This window comes from Oncorhynchus gorbuscha, linkage group LG14 (genome assembly GCF_021184085.1).
Source record: "Oncorhynchus gorbuscha isolate QuinsamMale2020 ecotype Even-year linkage group LG14, OgorEven_v1.0, whole genome shotgun sequence".
In the NCBI taxonomy this organism is placed as follows: Eukaryota; Metazoa; Chordata; class Actinopteri; order Salmoniformes; family Salmonidae; genus Oncorhynchus; species Oncorhynchus gorbuscha.
This window is the reverse complement of record NC_060186.1, coordinates 13384251-13403566: the sequence shown is the minus strand read 5'-3', so window position 1 is coordinate 13403566 and position 19316 is coordinate 13384251. Positions and strand designations below refer to the sequence as shown.

Here is a 19316-nt window from a genome sequence, read left to right as displayed (position 1 = left end):
GCTACATAAGCTTGGTGGTTTTCTCTCACTTCGGTGACTCTGTCCTCTACCAATCTACCAATCTGTCCACAGAAATGTCTAAAAAGATTTAGCCTGAAAGTCTTTCCTCTGGAGAAGATGATAACATCTCATGTTGTTCAATAGATTACATTTTTGGGGGAATTTCACAATTTCCTCCCATAATTAGTGATACAGTAACAAAGATAAAATAATATGATGAAACTGGGTCCAACACATGGAACGTACAGTGTAATACTGAGACAAGTAAACAACCACTATTAAGTAAATCCTTGCAACATAACTGCTGATATATCAGGTTCTAGGTCATTTAAATAAGGTTCCCACACTATGTAAAACTGATCTGTTTTAGAATGTAATGTACCTGTCAGATATTCTAAGATGACATTTTTTTAATGAGAGAATATACAAATATACTTATTTTTCAGCACCAGTTTTATGGCACTTCCAAAGGTGTACCTGTAAGGGGTGCGTAACTGGTGGCAGGGAAGTCAAACGCAGGAGAGCAGAACTTGGTGAATAGCCGGAGCAGTTTCATAAATAATACTAACGGCATACAAAACAACAAACACATGGGTACAAAACCCGTAGCGCACCAGTAACACAAGAACTTACAATAAACAGTTCCCGACAAGGACATGGGGGAAACAGATGGAAAATATACACCATGTAATTAGGGAATTGAAACCAGGTGATTGTGAAAACAAGACAAAACTAATGGAACATGAAAAATGGATCGGCAATGGCTAGAAGACCGGTGACGTCAACCGCCGAACACCGCCGAACAAGGAGAGGAACCGACTTCGTCAGAAGTCGTGACAGTACCACAAAGATTCATTCAAGTCCTTCACATAAGAGTGAGCATCTTCACTCACAGAGCACTCTCAGTACCACCCTAGTACTGAAAAACGAGTATAATACAATAGGGACTGATAGTACTGAAGTACCAGTAGAATACAATAGGTACCGATAGTACTGAAGTACCAGTATAATACAATAGGGACTGATTCCACTGAAGTACTCGTATAATACAATAGGTACCGATAGTACTGAAGTACTAGTATAATACAATAGGGATTGATAGTCCTGGGTTAGGAGTATAATCTACTGAAGAACGAATATAATACAATTTTCATATTGGATCACTGATTTACAGTATAAAGGTATTTACATTATAAAATAGTCTGTGTCTGTATAATCTGTAAATAGTTACATGTTTAACAGTTCTGAATGTGGGGCCTTAACAGGAATATTATTTACATAAAACACTTTGCATTGGCAGCACATGCTTCAGTGCTCTGGGAGTGTTTATAGCCCTGTGAGTTTAACACTTAACGACTGAGAGCTGTCCTTAATGACAACAGAACCCACAACAACCATGACATTTTTTACCATCCTCATTTGCACACTTGCATTCAACATCAAGGGTAAAAGAAAGTTCTACAGTATGATTGTATACTGAAAAGTAAACAGTGAGTTAACTGGACAGTTGTTGATATTGTTTTATTTATTCCTGGTGATGTATAATTACTAGTTTTCTCTTTGTTTCAGAATCTAGAGGTCAGTACACTGTGACTCAGACTCCTGCTGTGAAAGCTGTTCTCCCAGGACAGTCAGTCTCTCTGAACTGTAAAACCAGCAGTAATGTGCATGGCGCAGGAGGCACTTATCCCCACCTAGCCTGGTATCAACAGAAAGCTGGAGGAGCTCCTAAACTCCTTATTTACGGTGCTACAATACTTCAGTCTGGGACTCCATCTAGATTCAGTGGCAGTGGAACTCATAGTGACTTCACTCTGACCATCAGTGGTCCAGGCTGAAGATGCAGGAGATTACTACTGTCAGAGTTACCACAAAGGTGCAGTGTTCACACAGTGATATAGAGCCGTACAAAAACCTCCCTCAGTCATACTGCACAGTGACTGTACTGATACAGCTGGGACCTACTGCAGGTGCTGAGGGGAGGAGATGATCCAGTACAATGACACAGTGTGTGGTAGCGTTGAACAACAGAGTCAAACTAGACCTACTGTATGTCTAGAAGACCTTAGATCATATCTGATCACTAAATGTTTCTCCTGACCATTAACTACATGTTGACTCTGTTGAGGAACTCAAGGAAAAACCATCAACCCATCTGAATAGAGATCAAATCTCATTTTATTGGTCACATACACATGGTTAGCAGATTTTAATGTGAGTGTAGCAAAATGCTTATGCTTCTAGTTCTGACCGTGCAGTAATATCTAACAAGCAATCTATACATTTCACAACAACTACATTATACATACAAGTGTAAAGGAATGAATAAGAATATGTACACATACAGTGCCTTGCGAAAGTATTCGGCCCCCTTGAACTTTGCGACCTTTTGCCACATTTCAGGCTTCAAACATAAAGATATAAAACTGTATTTTTTTGTGAAGAATCAACAACAAGTGGGACACAATCATGAAGTGGAACGACATTTATTGGATATTTCAAACTTTTTTAACAAATCAAAAGCTGAAAAATTGGGCGTGCAAAATTATTCAGCCCCTTTACTTTCAGTGCAGCAAACTCTCTCCAGAAGTTCAGTGAGGATCTCTGAATGATCCAATGTTGACCTAAATGACTAATGATGATAAATACAATCCACCTGTGTGTAATCAAGTCTCCGTATAAATGCACCTGCACTGTGATAGTCTCAGAGGTCCGTTAAAAGCGCAGAGAGCATCATGAAGAACAAGGAACACACCAGGCAGGTTCGAGATACTGTTGTGAAGAAGTTTAAAGCCGGATTTGGATACAAAAAGATTTCCCAAGCTTTAAACATCCCAAGGAGCACTGTGCAAGCGATAATATTGAAATGGAAGGAGTATCAGACCACTGCAAATCTACCAAGACCTGGCCGTCCCTCTAAACTTTCAGCTCATACAAGGAGAAGACTGATCAGAGATGCAGCCAAGAGGCCCATGATCACTCTGGATGAACTGCAGAGATCTACAGCTGAGGTGGGACACTCTGTCCATAGGACAACAATCAGTCGTATATTGCACAAATCTGGCCTTTATGGAAGAGTGGCAAGAAGAAAGGCATTTCTTAAAGATATCCATAAAAAGTGTTGTTTAAAGGTTGCCACAAGCCACCTGGGAGACACTCCAAAGAACTGAAAACTGCTGTTCACAAATGCTCTCCATCCAACCTCACCATTTCGAGGACAGCTTTTTTCCATCGACGTAATATTGCAAAAATCATTGCAAAAATCAGAAACAACAGATTTTGTACCTTGTCAGCTCAGGGATTTATACTTGCAACCTTTCGGTTACTAGTCCAATGCTCTAACCACTAGGCTACCCTGCCGCCAAAGCATTCCTGGAGTGGTAATCCATCACTGTCGACACATACATTCTTATAAATGTCTTAGAATTATATTATCTATAGAAAGTCTTAACCACCTTGATCATTTCCCCCTAGATCCTACAATGTTCACCTATTTCATAATTGATTATTCCACATCTGCTTTGAAAAATCCAATGCAAACATTGCATTATATGCTAGAATGAGCAATACATTGACTGGACTGCATGATTATGTGTGTGATAATGTCCCACATGATTTCAGAAAAGATATGCCAGTCATGTCCCCCTGCTTAATAGAGCATTTCAAGCATATTTACTAATGTTATAACATAGTAATCAACTCTATAAACCAGAGTACAAAGACCCTCAAGTCTAAATATCCCCTGAACCCTAAATAGCCACCCTCTGGTTCCAGGATTATCTATGTAGAAAGAAGTTAACTGATCCCGTGTTTCTCAGTTGATAGTGCATGGTGCTTCCAATTCAATGGTTGTGGGTTTGGATCCCATGGGGGACCAGTATGGGAATTGTATGCACTCACTACTGTAAATTGCTCTGGAGAAGAGTGTCTGCTAAATGACTCAAATGTATCTGCTGCCCTCTCTCTTCACAGATCCCAGCATCTAGCTGATCTGTTTGCATAGAGAACACTTTGCATTGGCAGCACATGCTTCAGTGCTCTTGGGAGTGTTTATAGCCCTGTGAGTTTAACACTTCATGACTGAGAGCTGTCCTTCACGACAACAGAACCCACAACAACCATGACTTTTATCACCATCTTCATCTGGACACTTTCCCTCTGCTTTCAAGGTTACATATTTTTTTGTTCTTCATATTATTGAAAATATCATTCAAGCTATATGAAATAATCATATATATGGCATTATGTATGTTCAGAACTATTTATTATGTTTTTAATAATTGTGTTTTTATTATATTTTTCAGAATCCAGAGGACAGTACACTGTGAATCAGACTCCTGCTGTGAAAGCTGTTCTCCCAGGACAGTCAGTCTCTCTGAACTGTAAAACCAGCAGTAATGTGCATGTGAATAAATATCTAGCCTGGTACCAACATAAACCTGGAGGAGCTCCTAAACTCCTCATTTACTATACAAGCACCGTTCAATCTGGGACTCCATCTAGATTCAGTGGCAGTGGATCTGGGAGTGACTTCACTCTGACCATCAGTGGAGTCCAGGCTGAAGATGCAGGAGATTACTACTGTCAGAGTTTACACCTCCCCAATAGTAAACATGTGTTCACACAGTGATACAGAGCCGTACAAAAACCTCTCAGTCAGACTGCACACTGACTGTACTGATACAGATGGGACCTACTGCAGGTGCTGAGGAGGAAGAGACAGAGACATGGAACACTGACTGAACTAAAATACACTGAGCTAAATATATCAGTGATGCTGACAATATGTCAACTCTTTCACCCTCATGCTAAAGCATTCCTGAACTGATAACACTCACAGGCCTAGACTACATAAATATTACTTCCCTGTTGCTATGGCCAACAAACGTTTTCATAACATGTCACACAATAAGTTGAATGGACTCCATCTATATGCAATAGTAATGTCTCACATCATTTCAGTATAAATAACCCAGCCTCTGTAGGGTATGTCAGTCAGTTAGTGAATTTCAAGCTAAGATTCAACCATATTTATTGAGATAAACATGATTATAACTCCCGAAAATGTCCTGTGGTTCCATCAAGTTAAAATGTCTCTCCTGCCAACCCTTCAGCACCTTCCCAGCATTTCATTGAGCCCAGATGAGGCTTGTTAACCAATGAAGACCATGACCATGATGAACCTCAACCTTAATTAATTGCTTCTAATCACACAGATCTCTTCAACTACAGTTTCCCTGGGGGATCAGGACAGTCTGTTTGCATAGACAGGACATGCTTAATGACCTTAATTATTCACTATTATACTATAACATTCAACTCTAAAACATTGTTTCCAGAACTAGCACCATGTGGGGACTCTCTTGCCCCCTACAATTGCCTCTCCAGTCTCCAGACACTACAATGACTTCTCCGGAAGGGAGCCGAATAACTGGTGTCGTCATGGTCGACCCTGCAGGTGTACATCTCTCCCTCTTCCCAGCGTGCCTTGCTCAGGGTCAGGGTGTTGCTACGGCTGTAGCGACCACCCTTCTCTTCTTCTGTGGTGGTCAGGACCCCCTCCTTCACCTCCGCCCTGTCCACCTCCCAGCTCACCCCCAGCTCACCATCGCCTCCTGGGGGAAGTAGCCACTCAGCAGGCAGTCCAGTGTGGCCGAGGCCCAAGAGAGCTGCTCAGAGGACGGGGGAACAGAGACACTGGACCTACCAGAGGGACCAGCTGGAGAAGAGGAGAGATGAGAGAGGAGGGTCCTAGTACTACTACTGTATAATGGATTGTATTTGGAGAGGAGTTGAGAGGAGAGAGTCAGCTACTACTACTACTATATAACATTAGGAGAAGAGAGGGGGGGAGGCAATACACACATGATAAACAACAAGCTAAAGTACTAAGAACAACTGACAACAACAAAACACTTCATCTATGAAGATATAGGCTAAAAGAAACTCTGAAAATATTTTGTTGACAAACAAATCCATCATCCATCAAACAAATGTATGTAACATTCATGCTCTACAGTTTAGCATACCAAGAGCAACAAAACACTAAAAGTAGGTTTACCAGACACAGATGAAGCCTTGTCCGAGACTAAAAATCTGTTTCAATGGAGATTATACATTGAGGTTGCTTTTTAGTCCAGGACGAGGCTTAATGTGTCGGGGAAATCCCTGAATCTACAAAGACATGTAGTAAACAGATATCAAATGAAATCAAATTTATTTATATAGCCCTTCGTACATCAGCTGATATCTCAAAGTGCTGTACAGAAACCCAGCCTAAAACCCCAAACAGCAAGCAATGCAGGTGTAGAAGCACGGTGGCTAGGAAAAACTCCAGAGAAAGGCCAAAACCTAGGAAGAAACCTAGAGAGGAACCAGGCTATGTGGGGTGGCCAGTCCTCTTCTGGCTGTGCCGGGTGGAGATTATAACAGAACATGGCCAAGATGTTCAAATGTTCATAAATGACCAGCATGGTCAATAATAATAAGGCAGAACAGTTGAAACTGGAGCAGCAGCACAGTCATGTGGACTGGGGACAGCAAGGAGTCATCATGTCAGGTCGTCCTGGGGCACAGTCCTTGGGCTCAGGTCCTCCGAGAGAGAGAAAGAAAGAGTGTCATGTTTTGTCATTGATTATCATGTCTTGTCCCTGTGCTTCCCTTCTATTCGTTTCCCTCTGCTGGTCTTATTAGGTTCTTTCCCTCTTTCTATCCCTCTCTCTCCCCCTCCCTCTCTCCCTCTTTCGCTCTCTCTCTCTATCGTTCCGTTCCTGCTCCCAGCTGTTCCTCATTCTCCTAACTACCTCATTTACTCTTTCACACCTGTCCCCTATTTTGCCCTCTGATTAGAGTCCCTATTTCTCCCTCTGTTTTCCGCTTCTGTCCTTGTCGGATCCTTGTTTGATGTTTGCTGTTCTGTGTCCTTGTTCCGCCCTGTCGTGTTTTTTGCCTTCTTCAGATGCTGTGTGTGAGCAGGTGTCTATGTCAGCTACAGCCTGTGCCTTCCCGAAGCGACCTGCAGTCTGTGGTCGCGTCTCCAGTCGTTCCTCTCTACTGATGAGAGGATTTCAGTTTTCCTGTTTTGTATTTACCTAAGATAATATCCAGGATTATCGTTTTTGTTTAAGACTGGAATAAAGACTCTGTTTCTGTTAAGTCACTTTTGGGTCCTCATTCACCAGCATAACAGAAGGATCCGACCAAGAATGGACCCAGCGACTACGGATTCTCGCAACACTGCCGTCGAGATCCAGGGAGCAATGCTCGGCAGACACGAGCAGGAATTGTCTGCTGCTCGTCATGCCGTTGAGACCCTGGCCGCTCAGGTCTCCGACCTCTCAGGACAGTTTCAGAGTCTTCGTCTTGTGCCACCAGCTACTTCCTGGTCTTCCGAGTCTCCGGAACCTAGGGTTAATAACCCACCATGTTACTCTGGGCAGCCCACTGAGTGCCGCTCCTTTCTCACCCAGTGTGATATTGTGTTCTCTCTCCAACCCAACACATACTCAAGAGAGAGAGCTCGGATCGCCTACGTCATATCACTCCTTACTGGTCGGGCTCGGGAGTGGGGCACAGCTATCTGGGAGGCAAGGGCTGAGTGTACTAACGATTATCAGAACTTTAAAGAGGAGATGATACGGGTTTTTGATCGTTCAGTTTTTGGGAAGGAGGCTTCCATGGCCCTGGCTTCCCTATGTCAAGGTGATCGATCCATAACGGATTACTCTATAGAGTTTCGCACCCTTGCTGCCTCCAGTGACTGGAACGAGCCGGCGTTGCTCGCTCGTTTTCTGGAGGGACTCCACGCTGAGGTTAAAGATGAGATTCTCTCCCGGGAGGTTCCTTCCAGCGTGGACTCTTTGATTGCACTCGCCATCCGCATTGAACGACGGGTAGATCTTCGTCACCGAGCTCGTGGAAGAGAGCTCGCGTTAACGGTGTTCCCCCTCTCCGCATCTCAACCATCTCCTCCCACCGGCTCAGAGACTGAGCCCATGCAGCTGGGAGGTATTCGCATCTCGACTAAGGAGAGGGAACGGAGAATCACCAACCGCCTTTGCCTCTATTGCGGTTCTGCTGGACATTTTGTCATTTCATGTCCAGTAAAAGCCAGAGCTCATCAGTAAGCGGAGGGCTACTGGTGAGCGCTACTACTCAGGTCTCTCCATCAAGATCCTGTACTACCTTGTCGGTCCATCTACGCTGGTCTGGTTCGGCTGCTTCCTGCAGTGCCTTGATAGACTCTGGGGCTGAGTGTTGTTTTATGGACGAAGCATGGGCTCGGAAACATGACATTCCTCTCAGACAGTTAGGGAAGCCCACGCCCATGTTCGCCTTAGATGGTAGTCTTCTCCCCAGTATCAGATGTGAGACACTACCTTTAACCCTCACAGTATCTGGTAACCACAGTGAGACTATTTCCTTTTTTATTTTTCGTTCACCTTTTACACCTGTTGTTTTGGGTCATCCCTGGCTAGTATGTCATAATCCTTCTATTAATTGGTCTAGTAATTCTATCCTATCCTGGAACGTTTCTTGTCATGTGAAGTGTTTAATGTCTGCTATCCCTCCTGTTTCTTCTGTCCCCTCTTCTCAGGAGGAACCTGGTGATTTGACAGGAGTGCCGGAGGAATATCATGATCTGCGCACGGTCTTCAGTCAGTCCAGAGCCAACTCCCTTCCTCCTCACCGGTCGTATGATTGTTGTATTGATCTCCTTCCGGGGACCACTTCCACCTCGGGGTAGACTATACTCTCTGTCGGCTCCCGAACGTAAGGCTCTCGAGGATTATCTGTCTGTTTCTCTCGACACCGGTACCGTGGTGCCTTCTTCCTCTCCCGCCGGAGCGGGGTTTTTTTTTGTTAAGAAGAAGGACGGTACTCTGCGCCCCTGCGTGGATTATCGAGGGCTGAATGACATAACGGTTAAGAATCGTTATCCGCTTCCCCTTATGTCGTCAGCCTTCGAGATTCTGCAGGGAGCCAGGTTCTTTACTAAGTTGGACCTTCGTAACGCTTACCATCTCGTGCGCATCAGAGAGGGGGACGAGTGGAAAACGGCGTTTAACACTCCGTTAGGGCATTTTGAATACCGGGTTCTGCCGTTCGGTCTCGCTAATGCTCCAGCTGTCTTTCAGGCATTAGTTAATGATGTACTGAGAGACATGCTGAACATCTTTGTTTTCGTTTACCTTGACGATATCCTGATTTTTTCACCGTCACTCGAGATTCATGTTCAGCACGTTCGACGTGTACTCCAGCGCCTTTTGGAGAATTGTCTCTACGTGAAGGCTGAGAAGTGCGCCTTTCATGTCTCCTCTGTCACATTTCTCGGTTCTGTTATTTCCGCTGAAGGCATTCAGATGGATCCCGCTAAGGTCCAGGCTGTCAGCGATTGGCCCGTTCCTAAGTCACGTGTCGAGTTGCAGCGCTTTCTCGGTTTTGCTAATTTCTATCGGCGTTTCATTCGTAATTTCGGTCAAGCGGCTGCCCCTCTCACAGCTCTTACTTCTGTCAAGACGTGCTTTAAGTGGTCCGGTTCCGCCCAGGGAGCTTTTGATCTCCTCAAGAAGCGTTTTACATCCGCTCCTATCCTTGTTACTCCTGACGTCACTAAACAATTCATTGTCGAGGTTGACGCTTCAGAGGTGGGCGTGGGAGCCATTCTGTCCCAGCGCTTCCATTCTGACGATAAGGTCCATCCTTGCGCTTATTTTTCTCATCGCCTGTCGCCATCGGAACGCAACTATGATGTGGGTAACCGCGAACTGCTCGCCATCCGCTTAGCCCTAGGCGAATGGCGACAGTGGTTGGAGGGGGCGACCGTCCCTTTTGTCGTTTGGACTGACCATAAGAACCTTGAGTACATCCGTTCTGCCAAACGACTTAATGCACGTCAAGCTCGTTGGGCGTTGTTTTTCGCTCGTTTCGAGTTCGTGATTTCTTATCGCCCGGGAAATAAGAACACCAAGCCTGATGCCTTATCCCGTCTCTTTAGTTCTTCTGTGGCTTCTAACCGACCCCGAGGGGATTCTCCCTGAAGGGCGTGTTGTCGGGTTGACTGTCTGGGGAATTGAGAGACAGGTAAAGCAAGCTCTCACTCACACTGCGTCGCCGCACACTTGTCCTAGTAACCTTCTTTTCGTTCCTGTCTCTACTCGTCTGGCTGTTCTTCAGTGGGCTCACTCTGCCAAGTTAGCTGGCCACCCCGGCGTTCGGGGTACGCTTGCTTCTATTCGCCAGCGGTTTTGGTGGCCTACTCAGGAGCATGACACGCGCCGTTTCGTGGCTGCTTGTTCGGACTGCGCGCAGACTAAGTCAGGTAACTCTCCTCCTGCCGGTCGTCTCAGACCGCTTCCCATTCCTTCTCGACCATGGTCTCACATCGCCTTAGACTTTATTACCGGTCTGCCTTCGTCTGCGGGGAAGACTGTGATTCTTACGGTTGTCGATAGGTTCTCTAAGGCGGCACATTTCATTCCCCTCGCTAAGCTTCCTTCCGCTGGGGAGACGGCACGGGTCATCGTTGGGAATGTGTTCGGAGTTCATGGCCTCCCGTTGGACGCCGTTTCGGACAGAGGCCCGCGGTTCACGTCACAGTTTTGGAGGGAGTTCTGTCGTTTGGTTGGTGCTTCCGTCGGTCTCTCTTCCGGTTTTCATCCCCAGTCTAACGGTCAAGCAGAGAGGGCCAATCAGACGATTGGTCGCATATTGCGCAGCCTTTCTTTTCGGGGCCCTGCGTCTTGGGCAGAGCAGCTCCCCTGGGCGGAGTGCGCTCACAACTCGCTTCCTTCGTCTGCTACCGGGCTATCTCCGTTTCGGAGTGGTTTTGGGTGCCGGCCTCCTCTGTTCTCGTCCCAGCTCGCCGAGTCCGGCGTTCCCTCCGCTCAGGCTTTTGTCCAGCGTTGTGAGCGCACCTGGAGGAGGGTCAGGTCTGCACTTTGCCGTTACAGGGCGCAGACTGTGAGAGCCGCCAATAAACGTAGGATTAAGAGTCCTAGGTATTGTCGCGGTCAGAGAGTGTGGCTTTCCACTCGTAACCTTCCCCTTACGACAGCTTCTCGCAAGTTGACTCCGCGGTTCATTGGTCCGTTCCGTGTCTCTCAGGTCGTCAATCCTGTCGCTGTGCGACTGCTTCTTCCGCGACATCTTCGTCGCGTCCACCCTGTCTTCCATGTCTCCTGTGTCAAGCCTTTTCTTCGCGCCCCCGTTCGTCTTCCCTCCCCCCCGTCCTTGTCGAGGGCGCACCTATTTACAAGGTACGGAAGATCATGGACATGCGTTCTCGGGGACGTGGTCACCAGTACTTAGTGGATTGGGAGGGTTACGGTCCTGAGGAGAGGAGTTGGGTTCCATCTCGGGACGTGCTGGACCGTTCGTTGATTGATGATTTCCTCCGTTGCCGCCAGGGTTCCTCATCGAGTGCGCCAGGAGGCGCTCGGTGAGTGGGGGGGTACTGTCATGTTTTGTCATTGATTATCATGTCTTGTCCCTGTGCTTCCCTTCTATTTGTTTCCCTCTGCTGGTCTTATTAGGTTCTTTCCCTCTTTCTATCCCTCTCTCTCCCCCTCCCTCTCTCCCTCTTTCGCTCTCTCTCTCTATCGTTCCGTTCCTGCTCCCAGCTGTTCCTCATTCTCCTAACTACCTTATTTACTCTTTCACACCTGTCCCCTATTTTGCCCTCTGATTAGAGTCCCTATTTCTCCCTCTGTTTTCCGCTTCTGTCCTTGTCGGATCCTTGTTTGATGTTTGCTGTTCTGTGTCCTTGTTCCGCCCTGTCGTGTTTTTTGCCTTCTTCAGATGCTGCGTGTGAGCAGGTGTCTATGTCAGCTACGGCCTGTGCCTTCCCGAAGCGACCTGCAGTCTGTGGTCGCGTCTCCAGTCGTTCCTCTCTACTGACGAGAGGATTTCAGTTTTCCTGTTTTGTATTTACCTAAGATAATATCCAGGATTATCGTTTTTGTTTAAGACTGGAATAAAGACTCTGTTTCTGTTAAGTCGCTTTTGGGTCCTCATTCACCAGCATAACAAAGAGAGAATTAGAGAGAGCATATGTGGGGTGGCCAGTCCTCTTCTGGCTGTGCCGGGTGGAGATTATAACAGAACATGGCCAAGATGTTCAAATGTTCATAAATGACCAGCATGGTCCAATAATAGTAAGGCAGAACAGTTGAAACTGGAGCAGCAGCATGGCCAGGTGGACTGGGGACAGCAAGGAGTCATCATGTCAGGTAGTCCTGGGGCATGGTCCTAGGGCTCAGGTCAGTTGAAACTGGAGCAGCAGCATGGCCAGGTGGACTGGGGACAGCAAGGAGTCACCATGTCAGGTAGTCCTGGAGAAGTACTCCAGATATAACAAACTGACCCTAGCCCCCTGACACAAACTACTGCAGCATAAATACTGGAGGCTGAGACAGGAGGGGACAGGAGACACTGTGTCCCCATCCGAGGACACCCCCAGACCGGGCCAAACAGGAAGGATATAACCCCACCCACTTTGCCAAAGCACAGCCCCCACACCACTAGAGGGATTACTTCAACCACCAACTTACCATCCTGAGACAAGGCTGAGTATAGCCCACAAAGATCTCCGCCACGGCACAACCCAAGGGGGGGGGGCGCCAACCCAGACAGGATGACCACAACAGTGAATCAACCCACTCAGGTGACGCACCCCCTGCAGGGACGGCATGAGAGAGCCCCAGTAAGCCAGTGACTCAGACCCTGTAATAGGGTTAGAGGCAGAGAATCCCAGTGGAAAGAGGGGAACCGGGCCAGGCAGAGACAGCAAGGGCGGTTCGTTGCTCCAGAGCCCTTCCGTTCACCTTCCCACTCCTGGGCCAGACTACACTCAATCATATGACCCACTGAAGAGATGAGTCTTCAGTAAAGACTTAAAGGTTGAGACCGAGTTTGCGTCTCTGACATTGGTAGGCAGACCGTTCTATAAAAAATGGAGCTCTATAGGAGAAAGCCCTGCCTCCAGCTGTTTGCTTAGAAATTCTGGGGACAATTAGGAGGCCTGCGTCTTGTGACCGTAGCGTACCTGTAGGTATGTATGGCAGGACCAAATCAGAGAGACAGGTAGGAGCAAGCCCATGTAATGCTTTGTAGGTTAGCAGTAAAACCTTGAAATCAGCCCTTGCTTTGACAGGAAGCCAGTGTAGAGAGGCTAGCACTGGAGTAATATGATCAATTTTTTTGGTTCTAGTCAGGATTCTAGCAGCCGTATTTAGCACTAACTGAAGTTTATTTAGTGCTTTGTCCGGATAGCCGGAAAGTAGAGCATTGCAGTAGTCTAACCTAGAAGTGACAAATGCGTGGATTAATTTTTCTGCATCATTTTTGGACAGAAAGTTTCTGATTTTTGCAATATTACGTAGATGGAAAAAAGCTGTCCTCGAAATGGTCTTGATATGTTCTTCAAAAGAAAGAACAGGGTCCAGAGTAACGCCGAGGTCCTTCACAGTTTTATTTGAGACGACTGTACAACCATTAAGATTAATTGTCAGATTCAACAGAAGATCTCTTTGTTTCTTGGGACCTAGAACAAGCATCTCTGTTTTGTCTGAGTTTAATAGTAGAAAGTTCGCAGCCATCCACTTCCTTATGTCTGAAACACATGCTTCTAGCGAGGGCAATTTTGGGGCTTCACCATGTTTCATTGAAATGTACAGCTGTGTGTCATCCGCATAGCAGTGAAAGTTAACATTATGTTTTCGAATAACATCCCCAAGAGGCAAAATATATAGTGAAAACAATTAATGGTCCCAAATCGGAACCTTGAGGAACACCGGAATTTACAGTTGATTTGTCAGAGGACAAACCATTCACAGAGACAAACTGATATCTTTCCGACAGATAAGATCTAAACCAGGCCAGAACTTGTCCGTGTAGACCAATTTGGATTTCCAATCTCTCCAAAAGAATGTGGTGATTGAAGGTATCAAAAGCAGCACTAAGGTCTAGGAGCACAAGGACAGATGCAGAGCCTCGGTCCGATGCCATTAAAATGTCATTTACCACCTTCACAAGTGCCGTCTCAGTGCTATGATGGGGTCTAAAACCAGACTGAAGCATTTCGTATACATTGTTTGTCTTCAGGAAGGCAGTGAGTTGCTGCGCAACAGCCTTCTCTAAAATGTTTGAGAGGAATGGAAGATTCGATATAGGCCGATAGTTTTTTATATTTTCAAGGTTTTCAAGGGTCAAGGTTTGGCTTTTTCAAGTGAGTCTTTATTACTGCCACTTTTAGTGAGTTTGGTACACATCCAGTGGATAGAGAGCCGTTTATTATGTTCAACATAGGAGGGCCAAGCACAGGAAGCAGCTCTTTCAGTAGTTTAGTTGGAATAGGGTCCAGTATCCAGCTTGACGGTTTAGAGGCCATGATTATTTTCATCATTGTGTCAAGAGATATAGTACTAAAACACTTGAGCGTCTCTCTTGATCCTAGGTCCTGGCAGAGTTGTGCAGACTCAGGACAACTGAGGTTTGGAGGAATACGCAGGTTTAAAGAGGAGTCCGTAATTTGCTTTCTAATAATCATAATCTTTTCCTCAAAGAAGTTCATGAATTTATCACTGCTAAAGTGAAAGTCATCCTCTCTTGGGGAATGCTGCTTTTTAGTTAGCTTTGCGACAGTATCAAAAAGGAATTTCGGATTGTTCTTATTTTCCTCAATTAAGTTAGAAAAATAGGATGATCGAGCAGCAGTAAGGGCTCTTCGGTACTACATGGTACAGTCTTTCCAAGCTAGTCGGAAGACTTCCAGTTTGGTGTGGCGCCATTTCCGTTCCAATTTTCTGGAAGCTTGCTTCAGAGCTTGGGTATTTTCTGTGTACCAGGGAGCTAGTTTCTTATGAGAAATGTTTTTAGTTTTTAGGGGTGCAACTGCATCTAGGATATTGCGAATGTTAAATCGAGATCCTCAGTTAGGTGGTAAACTGATTTTTGTCCTCTGGCGTCCTTGGGTAGGCAGAGGGAGTCTGGAAGGGCATCAAGGAATTTTTGTGTTGTCTGTGAATTTATAGCACGACTTTTGATGGTCCTTGGTTGGGGTCTGAGCAGATTATTTGTTGCAATTGCAAACGTAATAAAATGGTGGTCCGATAGTCCAGGATTATGAGGAAAAACATTAAGATCCACTACATTTATTCCATGGGACAAAACTAGGTCCAGCGTATGACTGTGACAGTGAGTGGGTCCAGAGACATGTTGGACAAAACCCACTGAGTCGATGATGGCTCCGAAAGCCTTTTGGAGTGGTTCTGTGGACTTTTCCATGTGAATATTAAAGTCACCAAAGATTAGAATATTATCTGCTATGACTACAAGGTCCGATAGGAATTCAGGGAACTCAGTGAGAAACGCTGTATATGGCCCAGGAGGCCTGTAAACAGTAGCTATAAAAAGTGATTGAGTCGGCTGCATAGATTTCATGACTAGAAGCTCAAAAGACGAAAACGTCATTTTTTTTGTTGTAAATTGAAATTTGCTATCGTAAATGTTAGCAACACCTCCGCCTTTGCGGGATGCACGGGGGATATGGTCACTAGTGTAGCCAGGAGGTGAGGCCTCATTTAAAACAGTAAATTCATCAGGCTTAAGCCTTGTTTCAGTCAGGCCAAACACATCAAGATTATGATCAGTGATTAGTTCATTGACTATAATTGCCTTTGAAGTAAGGGATTTAACATTAAGTATCCCTATTTTGAGATGTGAGGTATCATGATCTCTTTCAGTAATGACAGGAATGGAGGTGGTCTTTATCCTAGTGAGATTGCTAAGGCGAACACTGCCATGTTTATTTTTGCCCAACCTAGGTCGAGGCACAGACACGGTCTCAATGGTGATAGCTGAGCTGACTACACTGACTGTGCTAGTGGCAGACTCCACTATGCTGGCAGGCTGGCTAACAGCCTGCTGCCTGGCCTGCACCCTATTTCATTGTGGAGCTAGAGGAGTTAGAGCCCTGTCTATGTTGGTAGATAAGATGAGAGCACCCCTCCAGCTAGGATGGAGTCCGTCACTCCTCAGCAGGTCAGGCTTGGTCCTGTTTGTGGGCGAGTCCCAGAAAAAGGGCCAGTTATCGACAAATTCTATCTTTTGGGAGGGGCAGAAAACAGTTTTCAACCAGCGATTGAGTTGTCAGACTGCTGTAGAGCTCATCACTCCCCCTAACTGGGAGGGGGCCAGAGACAATTACTCGATGCCGACACATCTTTCTAGCTGATATGCACGCAGAAGCTATGTTGCGCTTGGTGATCTCTGACTGTTTCATCCTAACATCGTTGGTGCCGACGTGGATAACAATATCTCTATACTCTCTACACTCGCCAGTTTTAGCTTTAGCCAGCACCATCTTCAGATTAGCCTTAACGTCGGTAGCCCTGCCCCCTGGTAAACAGTGTATGATCGCTGGATGATTCGTTTTAAGTCTAATACTGCGGGTAATGGAGTCGCCAATGATTAGAATTTTCAATTTGTCAGAGCTAATGGTGGGAAGCTTCGGCGTCTCAGACCTCGTAACGGGAGGAGTAGAGACCAGAGAAGACTCGGCCTCTGACTCCTACCCGCTGCCTAATGGGGAAAACCGGTTGAAAGTTTCTGTCGGCTGAATGAGCGACACGGGTTGAGCTTTCCTACAGCATTTCCTTCCAGAAACCGTGAGAAAGTTGTCTGGCTGCGGGGACTGTGCCAGGGGATTTATACTACTATCTGTACTTACTGGTGGCACAGACGCTGTTTCATCCTTTCCTACACTGAAATTACCCTTGCCTAACGATTGCGTCTGAAGCTGGACTTGTAGCACAGCTATCCTCGCCGTAAGGTGAGTACAGCGACTACAATTAGAAGGCATCATGTTAATGTTACTACTTAGCTTCGGCTGTTGGAGGTCCTGACGAATCGTGTCCAGATAAAGCGTCCGGAGTGAAAAAGTTGAGGAAAAAATAAATAAATATATGAATGGTAATTAAAAAGTGAAAACCGTAAAGTTGTCAAGTAGCAAAATAGGTTGGCAACAAAACGCACAGCAACCAGATTTAAGAATCAGGTTTAATATTCACAGTGTACAACTCCATATCAATTTTGTCAAATCTACTCTGAGACACAAGCCAAAATGACCCCAAAATACTACTCGAAACTTTAGATGACGTTCACATTTAAAGTATCTTATATTATATAAATAGTCGTTTCTACATCTTGACAGAACAATAAGCTGACGCAATACTGTATATCAAAATGTGCTATTTTTATAATTACAATAGATATGGTTTTATTGACAAATACACTTGCTGATATGTGAACAATTCTCTAACTTCAGTGACACCACCCTCTAAAAATCTACCAATGTGTCTACATATATCTCTAAAAAGATATAGCCTAAAAGTCTTTCTTCTGGAGAAGATGATAACAATTGGCTTACTCTGGTGAAGAGGATAACAATTTACTTACTTTTCAGGACCAATTTTGCACCGCTTTCAAAAGTCCAACACAGTGATTAATTCTGGTGAAGAAAACCTCCTTCACACAAGAGTGAGCACCTTCACACACAGAGCACTCTCAGTACCACCCTTATAGTTCTGAAGTACTAGTATAATACAATATGGACTGATAGTGCTGAAGTACTAGCATAATACAATAGTACTGAAGTGCTAGTAAAATACAATAGGGACTGATAGTACTGAAGTGCTAGTAAAATACAATAGGGACTGATAGTACTGAAGTACTAGTAAAATTCAATATGGACCAAAAGTGCTGAAGTACTAGCACAATACAATGGGGACTGATAGTACTGCAGTAGAAGTATAATACAATAAAATAAAATAAAGTTTTATTCCTACAGAACATTTCAGACATGGAATGAAACCCAATGTGCTTCACAGGAAGAAAAAAAACACAATGAAAATAAAAGCTGAAATATTTACTACACAGCAAACATAAGATAAAAAACAAAAGAATGATAGACACTAAACAATTATAAAGCACCCTGAGGAAAAGCAAAGCTAAAAATATATTTTTAAGAACTCTTTTAAATATGTCCACAGTTTCGGCCCCCTTCACGTTCTCTGGAAGTCTATTCCAGAGGCTGTGGGCATAATATATTAAGGCTGCCTCTCCATGCCTCTTGGTCCTAGGCTTTGGGATAGTTAAAAAGCCAGTGCCCGAGGATCTGAGGGACCTACTGAGTACATAACTTAAAAGCATGTTTGTCATGTATTGGGGTGCACAATAATGGATTGATTTAGGAAACAATCTTAACATTTATTCTAAAACTCACAGGGAACCAGTGCAGAGACTTTAAAACCGGTGTAGTTTGTGCTCTCCGTCTGGTCTTGGTCAGTACCTGTGCTGAAGCATTCTGTGTGCATTCAGTATGCTGCAGTTGACCTATGGCTTTCTTGGGTATTCCACACGGGAGAGCATTACAATAGTCAAGCATGCTTGTAATAAAAGCATGGATGAGATTCTCTGTATCAGCATAAGAGAGAAAAGGCCGCACCTTGGAAATGTTCTTCAGGTGGTAAAATGCTATTTTGGTCACATTCCTAATGTGTGATTCTAAATTTAGGTCACAATTTAAAATAACACCTTTGTTTGTTTAACCTGGTGTTTTATCTTTATTTTTATTTTTTTAACTTTCACTAGTAAAATATAATAACATCAACTTGAAGACCCCTGTATGGGTATGAAGAACCCTGTATGGGTATGAAGACCCCTGTATGGGTATGAAGACCCCTGTATGGGTATGTAAGGACGGGGAAGAAACTCAACCTAGCATATCTGACTCATTCTTTGATATCTGTGAGCAGGACTCTATACGGGTGAGTGGATGGTTTGGGATTTGGCAGACTCTGGTCCATCTAGGGGCTATGGTGGGTGTGCCAGAGAACAGGAATAAGATCCCCTGTGTGGACGGCAAGACGGTGATCCTCCTGGAGCTCTGGGGAGACGACACTGTGCAGCAGAACCTGAAGCGCTACCTGCACAACAGTCACATATACTCAGAGATTTCAGAAAAGCTCAACATCCGTACTAATTACAGAACTGCAGAGCAGTGCCACACAAGGAGAAAGCGCTTGAAAGCCAGCTATTGGCAGTGTGAGGAAGCCATCAGGTAACCATTGCGTTTCAATTTCTGTTATTAATACATTTGTAATTTAGCTAATGTGAATTGGATTGCAGATTGATTCTAATTTTGCAATCTCTCTCTACCTGTGATGTTCCTAATTCATCTGGGTGTTACGGGATTTTTCTCAATAATGACTAAATGAGGTATACTGCACTATTACTGGCAAGAATTCTACCCTGTC

General features: G+C 44.9%; 1 protein-coding gene and 2 gene segments (V, D, J or C); 2 read left to right on the top strand and 1 right to left on the bottom strand.

The window, feature by feature from the left end:
* The window catches only part of LOC123995887, a 34409-nt gene extending 28094 nt beyond the window's left edge, over positions 1-6315 (top strand). The window contains exon 5 of the mRNA XM_046299559.1: positions 4703-6315. The gene's annotated coding sequence lies outside the window, so the exon portion shown is untranslated. The remainder of the gene's footprint in view (positions 1-4702) is intronic.
* LOC123994473 lies at positions 1373-4709 on the top strand. The segment is given in 3 exon segments: positions 1373-1445; positions 1570-1712; positions 4436-4709. Coding segments are annotated over 3 exon segments (411 nt in total).
* Positions 5371-18374, bottom strand: LOC123995886. The segment is given in 2 exon segments: positions 5371-5669; positions 18284-18374. Coding segments are annotated over 2 exon segments (390 nt in total).
* Between the last annotated feature and the right edge of the window lie 942 nt (positions 18375-19316).